The 9,754-nt window shown below is 45.4% G+C and overlaps 1 protein-coding gene across 2 annotated transcripts; it reads right to left on the bottom strand.

The window, feature by feature from the left end:
* Positions 1–1,103: 1,103 nt before the first annotated feature.
* LOC100341439 (intelectin-1) lies at positions 1,104–9,152 on the bottom strand. 2 transcript variants are annotated; one of them, XM_070076874.1, is made up of 8 exons: positions 8,996–9,152; positions 8,757–8,820; positions 7,016–7,114; positions 5,704–5,951; positions 5,208–5,366; positions 4,709–4,829; positions 3,543–3,646; positions 1,104–1,365 (listed from the first exon to the last, which is right to left on the bottom strand). In XM_070076874.1, exons 2-8 carry the CDS (start codon positions 8,812–8,814, stop codon positions 1,213–1,215), a joined length of 942 nt encoding a protein of 313 aa, XP_069932975.1. In that variant the 5' UTR covers positions 8,815–8,820; positions 8,996–9,152; the 3' UTR covers positions 1,104–1,212. The 2 variants fall into 2 exon arrangements, with proteins under 2 accessions (XP_069932975.1, XP_069932974.1); XM_070076873.1 differs by lacking the exons at positions 8,757–8,820; positions 8,996–9,152 and adding an exon at positions 7,989–8,196.
* Positions 9,153–9,754: the final 602 nt, after the last annotated feature.

Below are 9,754 nucleotides of genomic sequence, written 5' to 3'. Positions count from 1 at the left end.
CAGGTGACCTTATATCCAATCATTGCATTCTCTAGAATTTAAACAATACTCTCTATGCATTTCCACACACTGCTGTTGACATCTCAGATCACATCATTCTTGGTTTTACACAGAAGATGTCCTGTGCAGTATATGATGCTTCTTGGAACTCGTGGCCTCTAGTCAGTGCATATCAATCACATTCCACCTCAGCCCCTACCCCACCCTTACACACCCACAGTGGTGATGATACCAACACATGGCCAAATGTTCCTGGGAGAATGGATAGTTGTCACATGACATATTGCATAGGATTCACTTACAGAAAATACATGGTTTATTGTTTGAAATTCAAACAAAAGTTGTCCAAACCTATATTTAATTGCTAAATTTGTTAATCCAATCTGAGAGACAATTTCACATCTATCTCTCACAACTCATGTCCCATTTGAGGACAAATGCTCTTGCCCCTGATGAGTAGTGGACAAAAATTGCAATGTTGAGGTTTAGAGAATGTAATTACTAGACTTTCATTTTGAGGAAAACAGTATAACACACCTGAGCTCTGCTCCCAAGTCAGTACTGCTCTGGTCAGCATTCCATTTGCACAGATGAGTTATTCACACCCCAGTGAAACATATGGATCCTATTTGATTAAGCAACTCAAATTGGGATTTCAGATGTCCCAACCACATCCAACCCTGGGAAGACTTTCCTGACAGCCAAAGTAGCAAAATAAATGCAGTGGTTGGTTGTACCCTCTGTTTCCTGGGTTTCTGCCAAATCTAATCAGTGTTCTCTTTAAGGTATTTTGTATTGAAGACTTTACTCAGTCACTAAGAATACATTAGGGAATCACTATACTCCTAAGTTGTACTTATGAAATGCATGAAGCTGGTATTCCTTAAATAAAAAGTTTCTTTGGGAAAAAGAAAATACATTAGGGAGAAATTAACTTGAAATACTTGCCCCTGTGCCTCATTCAGGACTTCCTAGAAAGAGGGGATACTTGTGTTCCAAGCACAGAATATTCGTGTTGGAACTCACTAGAACAACTACATGTTCTTTTATATATCTCCCAGGTTGTTAGCTGACTTATAGAAAGAATCAAAGACACCTAGAGCTACAAATTGATGTACTTTATTCTTCCCCCTCCTTATTACAATTCCAGTTCCTCTGTCTCTGACAGTCTGGGATTTGGAGATGGCTTCCTGGTCCCACACCACAGAGCTCTCATCTGTAGAACATCAGCACAGCTGCCTCGGTGATCTCCCGGCTGCTGCTATAACCCTGATGAGTTCCATATCCACTCCAGTCAAAGGCGGAGAAATCCCCACACTGCCTGGGATTGCCCTCCGGGAAGAATCCTCCTCCACCGATGCAGTGCTGGGAACACAAAGAAGGGACACAAGAAGAGCTGAGATTCACTGCTGACACCAGTGGGTAATTAATGGCCAAGTTCTCTGGAGTCCTTGGCCAGAAACTCTAAGACCTTGACCACTCCCTCCCCCAAAACCCTGTCCTCCAAAGGATTTAATGGTATTTATCTTTTTTCTTAATTTTTCTGTGCTTTTCTTTTTTGAAGAGACAGAAAATCTTTATTTATTAGAAAGAAAGAGTAACAGAAAGAGTTAGGGAGACAGAGAGACAGATCTTACACTGGCTGATTCAATCCCAAAATGACTATGAGTGAGGCTGGGTCATGCAAAATCAGAAGTGAGGAACTTCATCTTTGTCTCCACATGAGTGCAAGGACTCTAGTACTTGAACCACCATCTGCTGCCTCCCAACAGCATTTAAGGGGGAAGGGTACCTGGGCCAGCACTATGTGCAGTAAGTTAATCCTCTACCTGTAACGCCAGCATCCCATGTGGGCGCTGGTTCTAGTCCCAGCTGTTTTGCATCTGATCCAGCTCTGCTATGGCCAGGGAAAGCAGTAGAAGATGGCCCAAGTCCTTGGGCTCCTAAGCTCATGTGGGAGCCCCGGAAGAAACTCCAGACTCCTGGCTTCAGATTGGTTCAGCTGAGCCATTGCGGCCATTTGGGGAGTGAACCAGTGGATGGAAGACCTTTCTGGCTCTCCCTCTCATTGTCTGTAACTCTACCTCTCAAACAAATAAATAAAATTCTTAACAAAAAAGGAAGCAGTTTACAAAGCACAGTGGACAAGACTCAAACAAGGCACTCAAATATGGGATGCAGTTGTCCCAAGCAGCAGCTTAGCCCATTGCACCAAAACACAGGACATTCATTCAGGGCATTCATTCTCAGACCCACCAACTGAGCATTCATCTGCACATTTCCTAAGTACTTAAGGCTCAGTCTACACCTCAGTTTCCCTGTTATGCTGGCTCAACTTCTCATGACTTTAAAGCATCATCCAACAGCACTGAGTCCCAAATCTCTCATTCCTGCCCAGATATTGCTTACACTTGAGACTTCCATATACAACCAACTCAAAGGTGTGTCTACTCAGATATCTCACAGGTATCTGAATGCCACCTGAGAGAAAGGAAAAACTCTGTTCACTTCCCTTGAATTGTTCTGCAACCTGTCTTAGGTAACTGAAAACACACAGTTACCAAAACACCTGGTAATCAAAACATGTTCAGTCTATCACCTGTGCGTCTCTGGAGCTCATCCACCCTTATCAAGAACACACTGACTGGGTCAGCATTGTGGCATAGTGGGTAAAGCTGCCACCTACAATGCAGGCATACTCTATGGGCACTGATTGAGACCAGCTGCTCCACTTCTGATCTAGCTCCCTGCTAAGGCACCTGGGAAAGCAGCAGAAAATGATCCAAGTGCTTGGGTCCCTACACCCACATTAGAGACCTGATAGAATCTCCCTTCTGATACAGCCAGAACAAGCCCGAACAAGCCCTGGCCTTTGCAGCCATTTAGAGAGTGAATCAGCACACAGAAGATTCTCTACTCTCTCTCTCTCTCTCTCTCTCTCTCTCTCTCTCTCTAGTTCTCTCCATTCCTCCCTCCTTCCCTCTCTTTTTGTAACTCTGACTTTTAAAAAAGTAAATAAATCTTTAAAAAAAATTAAGGAGACATGACTCAGATACACCCTCTTCTACAATACGACTTGAACCTAATTCAAATTCCCCTTGCCACTAATTTATCTGCCCTTGAATCCACATCTTCCACACACACATTGGAATCATCTTAGTAAAACCAAAGCTGATCAGGGCAGTTCTCTTTAAAATTCCCCAATGATTTCATCTCCCAAAATATATACTCCCATGCTCTGGTTCCTGTAGGTATTTCCATCATCAGCCCCTTGCTCTATCTCATGCTACAAAATTACACAACACCTTGCTGCTCATTCAACACACCAGGATTTCTCACACACCAATGATTCTGAACATGTTATGCATACATATATCTTGGTGAACCCCATTAAAGTAAGTTCTGTTCATATGACACATTATAATAGTAAAGGATATGAGAATAAGACAATAGATACACACAGGCACACCAATATACAGTCACACAGAGACAAACACACCTATACACACACCCACATGGAAATGGTCTCCAGAAAAACTCACTAATTCAGTGTTACAGCCAGTAACTCTCATCCCAGCACACAGCGCGTTGGCTGCTCTCTCATTGTTAAATACCCTGAACTGGACAAATCCGGCAACAAATTCCTCTGAAAAAGAAGAGGTAAAGAAACAGTCAAATATTCAAACAAAGGGCTAGAAACAGTTTTGATCTGCTCATCAATACCTTAAGCCCAAATTCCAGCATACAGTCCAACCCAGCACCTCTGTCTGTGGCCAGTGACAGATGCACTGAACCCTGAACTAATCCTTGTGGGAACTTCCTTCCATGAGGAAAGACAGAGCTAACCCTAGGACTTTACAAAAGAATGCTCTTCTGCCTAGGACATAGGGGAGAAATGAAACTCAGTACGGAGATCATCAACAAGACCTTACAAGGTCCAGCAAGGATCAGCCATGGTCAGGTGTCACCACCTGCTTCTCTGCACACTTCAATTGCCAGGTGTGGATCCTCCCATCATCACCAGCACTTATCCACACAGAAAAGTATAACCTTTTGCCAATCTATGACTTAACACTTGCAATTTTATTATACCAGAAGGAGTTTGTCTTATGATCATTAACAGCTATCCTTCAGTACAGAAATTAATTTCTCTGCCACATTGACAGTTTTTCTTCCCTGGGAACAGTATCCCGTGCCTTGCCTTACCGCTTGCAAGCGGCAACTTCCTTCTTTTGTTCTTTTCATATCCAGAGTAACATAAGTTGGTGTGAGTATACCCTATTCAAGCATGTTATATAACTTCTGCATTTATTTTCTTAGAAATAGGATTATTTTACAAAGTGTATGAGTATTTCTGTGACAGTGTTATTGTCTGTATATAATTTACAAATTCCTTCTTCTCTACTTTGATTCTTGACAAACAAAAAGGGAAAGATACAAAAATATAAAACAGCATTTGGAAAAGAAAAAAGAAAGTAATTTACAGGTGGCAAGTTAAGGCAGTGGATTTAAAAAAAAGAAACCTAGGTTTAACTCCTCTGAAAATACGAACTCCATCATTGTCTCATGATAAATACATGACAAAAGACCTTGTCGAGATTCTAGAGAAGACTCAGGCCCGTTGTAAGTGCTCGGTGAATACCAGCAATAATGAACTCTCATTGGTAATTTCCTGTGAAGGCACCTAAAGGTTAATGATGGCACTCACTCCGACCCAGAGGTGAGTAATAAGATGCAGTTTTCTCAGCATCACCAAAGTCATAGAGCACAGGAATCGCTGGGCCGTTGTCAGTCCAACACTTCCCTGTGCCATATTTCACTGGGTATTTCTGCAAAGTGTAAAAGAGGAGTTGAGTGAGGAGAGTGGAGCAACTGCCAAATTGTGAAAAAGTAGGAGTCCCTACAAGCCAATTCATTATTCAGAAACCACTTTCAATAACCCTGATTCCTTTCTCCCCAGAGCTATGTCTCTCCAATAGTCCCAAGCTCCTAGTCCCTGCCTCTCTCCCCAGACTCCACAGTTCTCCGCCCTTCCTTTGCTCAGACTTCTGGGAGAGGCAGGACATGGGTTCACAGTGAACCACAAGTAGGAGAAACAGGCAAGCACAGGTGCTCAGAGGTTATGTGGGACCAACAGAGCTGACTTGCTCCACCCCTAACACACGCTCCCTGTTCCCCAAAGTGCCCACATCCAGAGCCCTGTGTACCTGGTAGAGGCCAAACAGATTGTGTCCCAGATGCTGGAAGAAGCCAGTGTTGGTGCGGTACCTCAGCAGGGAGCTGTTCCTCCAGTGCTGCAGGGGCGTCTTGTTGGGCACGTGCCAGATTTCCAGGTCCTGGGCCTGGATGTCGTAGTAGCCGGGGTTCTGGGGGGCAGCACATACTGAGACAACCAGCCCAGGAGGTCCCATCTGGCAGAAGACCCCCATGGGCAGCCCTGGTTGAGCTGGTGGCTCGGGGCTCAGATGGGACATGGCCAGCAGCCTCAGACAACCCCACGTTCAGCAAACAATGACTCCCCACCACTACCCCAGTCCGTCATGGTCTTTCTTGTTGGGGGAAGATGTGGTCAAGACATCTAAGCCTTCTTCTCCAACCCTACTCCATGTCCCTACCCGAGAGCCCTCCCTCCTGCCCACGTGTGGCCCTGCAAACTCAACGCCTCACCTTGCCCAAGTGGTGGGAAAGAGGCATGGTACCTACCTTGTAGTCATCATTTGTGGCTGCCTCCGCAGACCCAAAGGTGTTGTAATTGGCCCAGTTGCCTTCCCCCTCTGGGTAGTCTGCTCTGCTGCCCTGCTGACTGGACCAGCGATCACCCAATGTGCACTTCCCAGCCATGAGGTTCTCGTGCACACTGGCCACCAGGGTCCAGCCACCACCCCCTGAGGTCATGTCGCAGAAGGTCTGGTAGATGACCCCATTCTCAGTGCGGAGGAAATACAGGCCATCTGTAGAGGGGACCAGATATGCAAGCTCATGGTGGGGCTCAGTCCACACACAGTAAGGCCCTGGGCACCAGGAACACAGCGTAATGTCTCCCCCACCCTGCATCCTTTACCAAGTGTGCCCAGGGCTGCTGCAAGATCCCCCAGGTTCAAGAGTTCATTTTCCTGTGCCTGGGGCAGAGCCTAGAATCACCGAAATCTTTAGCAACATTCCTCAGAAGTTCAACATGGAACCATCATGACTCAGCAATTCCATCCCAAGTTGCACCCACAGCAACTCACACAGATATCTGTACAGGTATCACACAGATATCTGTGATGTTCATCACAGCATTAGTGCAAGAGGCAAAATGTAGGAATAACGTGAACACACATCAACAAATGGATGCACAAAGTATTCTCTCTCTCTCTCTCTCTCTCTCTGTGTGTGTGTGTGTGTGTGTGTGTGTAAACATATGAAAAGCATAAAAAGCATTGAGTTACCCAATGGTAAACCACAGACTAGCCTCATAACATGATGAAAGTAAAATATCCAGGCATAAAGGGCTAAGGGCTAATGGTTCTCCTTCGGAGAGGTGATGAGAAGAGGCAAATTCATAGTGAGGGAAAGTAGAGCAGCAGTGACCACAGCTGGAGGACAAGGAGAATATGGAGTTAGTGCTTAGTGGGCACTGAGTGTCTGCAACCACTCTGTGAAATTAAAATGTTGTAGAGATGCAGCCTGTGATAGCTGCACACCAGTGGGAAGGTGGTTAATGACAGTGAGTTAACCACTAAAATTATCTAAACTGGAAAATGTTACCCAGTATGTTATATATGGGTGTGTGTATTTGTGTGTATATACATATATATATATATTCCTATGTATATACTTATATATGTATTCAGAAAAGTAGTAGCTACATACATTTAAAGAAAAAGAATATTGATATATATTTATTATACAACTGATATATATGAATATATATTTTGCCACAAGTTTTTCAAAACTTCTAAAGGAAACTACACTCTCAGAGGACAGACCCTAACCACACTGCCTGGTTCTGCCTAGATGTCTCAGCACTCACCGCGTGATTTAGGGCACTCCTGTTTGATTTCCTTGCAGCTTCTGGGCAGATTTGGAGAATACGAACAGTTCCATTCCGAGGGATCTGTATAGGCCACAGCTACAGAACAAGAAGAGTTCGAATCTCATTCCTGCTTTGACAAAAAACCCAGTGTCCTTTTGTCCCAGATCCCAAAACCATTGTACCCCTACTGCAGTGCCCAGCTGCCCGCGATCCACAGCCCTGGGAGACCCAGATCAGCTCCATAAAGCTCTGCTGACCCTGCACTCAGCAGGCTGCATGCACAACCCCTCCACTTTACACCAACTGTGACCCTCCTTGCCCTAGACACTGGGCATTCCAACACACTCAACATCCCCACGAATTGCCTCCCCGGGGACGAATGGATACTCAACAAAATTATATGGAGAAGAATAAATGAAAAGAGATAGACACGCCAGCAAACCAAACCAAAGTGTGTGATATGAGAGGGGATAGGCCAGAATGGAGGCAGGAGTCGTCAGGATGGGATGTGTGAGGCCCAGGAGGATTCTGAGTCCAGGCGACCCCCAAGTGTGTTCTTAGGAAATATACAAGATTTCTCTGTAGGATGAAAGAGAAGTGAATTAAAGACAGGGCGAACACTACATCCAAGACTCTGTAAAAACAAAGGAAATCATAATCCTACCTACTGAAGAAATTAAGTAGCTTAACATGGCTGAACCTGAGGTGTGATGTAGGGAAGAGGGAGACAGTAGCCAGGAGACTAACAGAGGCACAGAATGAAGACCATTGTATTGTTCGGCGCCGCGGCTCACCAAGCTAATCCTCTGCCTTGAGGCGCCGGCACACCGGGTTCTAGTCCCAGTCGGGGCGCTGGATTCTGTCCCGGTTGCCCCTCTTCCAGGCCAGCTCTCTGCTGTGGCCCGGGAGTGCAGTGGAGGATGGCCCAAGAGCTTGGGCCCTGCACCCCATGGGAGACCAGGATAAGTACCTGGTGCCTGGCTTCGAATCAGCGCGGTGTGCTGGCCACGGCGGCCATTGGAGGGTGAAACAACAGCAAAGGAAGACCTTTCTCTCTGTCTCTCTCTCTCACTGTCCACTCTGCCTGTCAAAAAAAAAAGACTATTGTATGTAACTCCAGCTCTGTAAACTGCTCTAAACTTCCGGAGGATTGGAACAACCATGATCTGCAAGGGCAGGGGTGTTCAAGTGCAAGGGCCCCAACCCTCACCACTGCATCCTTGGATTTAACTTCACATAATGAAGCCTCATCATCCTCATTCCTCAAATAAGCTAAGAACTAAGTTTTCTGAAGATTAAGAAAGAAGATATCTGAAAACATTGTTTTTCATAAAAAAAAAAAACTGAAGAAAGAGAAATACAGATGTTCAGATGTCATCACTCTGAATTTTATAGGAAAACCATCAAGACAACATTTCTGAGCATAAAGATGACTATGCTCTTCCCATGGAAACTCAAGGTTAAGACCACAGGATGAGGAATAGCACAGGACAGACAGTTTCACTGGAGCCTCCACAGGATCACACAGAGGCATAGAACCTGGCCCCAGCCAGTGCCACGGGGAAACACCCTATCAGCTATGGCTCTGTACCCCTGGTGGCCAGAAATCAACAATCAGCTCACGTGCCTGTCGATCTGTGAATCTCAAAAATACCCTCTCTAGCCTGGATCCAGCCTAGTTCTGCTGTTGAGCTCCAAAGTTGAGCTGGGAAGATGCTGCTCCCAGTGTGAGACCCACCTGCACTTCGCCATCCTGTGGCCACAAGGAGGAGCAGCAGGAAGCCCCCCTGGGTCATGGCAACCTAAAGAAAAGGAAGATGAAGGTCACAGCCTTGACATATTGAGTCTCTAAGTCCTTGCTCCATTAGACACTGCTATAAAGACTCTAGGATCCCTTGCCTTTGGTTAAACTCACACATCCCTGGGACCCACATCACGGCCGCCTCCCTGAGTTGAAGATGGGGCTCTTGCACTCACAGAGCTTGTTTCTGTCCCAGTTGCACCTTCTCCAACACGGATCACACCGTCCTCCCCTCCAAGCCAGCACAACAGCTAAGTGGAGACAGGGAACAGTCTCTGTGGAGGCTCCTGGTGAAGGGTGAGAAGCTGAGCCCTTTATGGTGAAAGCCCCGTGGGGCCCCACACCCAGGTGTCCACCTCACCTCACTGGGCTCAATGCCCAGTGGAGGGACAGCCCTAGTTTTCTCAAGGAGGGTCCTTAAATCAATATTAATTTGTGTAATTTCAAGTTCTGAAAAAAAATTCCTAAGGTCATTTACAGGCATGCATCCAAAATTTGGGGAACTCATAGACCATCGCCTTCTCCAAAAGAAAACACAAGTAGGTGAGTAAACCACCCAGAGTTGGTATTATTCAGTGTGTGTGTGTGTGTGTGTGTGTGTGTGTATCTTTCCTTCTGGTAGAAACTTTTTAAAATTAACCATGTACCATCTTCACAGGAAAAGAAAATTTTAACACAAAGCAGAAAAGGGTCATTTCAGAATCAACATAAACATTCAGGCTGATAAATGCATGGTTACAGAGACTCGCCTCTGTTTTGTTTTGTTTTGTTTTTTCATTTTCCATCGACTGGTGAAACTTTGCTACAAATGCATTTGGGAATAAATCAGAACAAATTCTCTGCAATGCCTCACCCCTCCTGTATCATTCCTGTCCTGATGTCATTCTTTAGGACCTAAAAGTCATGTTCAGTTACAATAGAATTGGTCAGATCCT

Source organism: Oryctolagus cuniculus, chromosome 7 (assembly GCF_964237555.1).
Source record: "Oryctolagus cuniculus chromosome 7, mOryCun1.1, whole genome shotgun sequence".
In the NCBI taxonomy this organism is placed as follows: domain Eukaryota; kingdom Metazoa; phylum Chordata; class Mammalia; order Lagomorpha; family Leporidae; genus Oryctolagus; species Oryctolagus cuniculus.
This window is presented reverse-complemented; position numbering and strand designations above follow the sequence as displayed.

Coding starts and splice junctions, on each gene's coding strand:
- LOC100341439 (XM_070076873.1), bottom strand. CDS start 8,181: ATGGTTGTTCCAATCCTCCGGAAGTTTAGAGCAGTTTACAGAGCTGGA. Junction 4,830..5,207: donor ATCTGTTTGGCCTCTACCAG/GTACACAGGGCT, acceptor TACACTTTGCAG/AAATACCCAGTGAAATATGG. Junction 1,366..3,542: donor CTGGCTGTAACACTGAATTA/GTGAGTTTTTCT, acceptor TTGTGTTCCCAG/CACTGCATCGGTGGAGGAGG.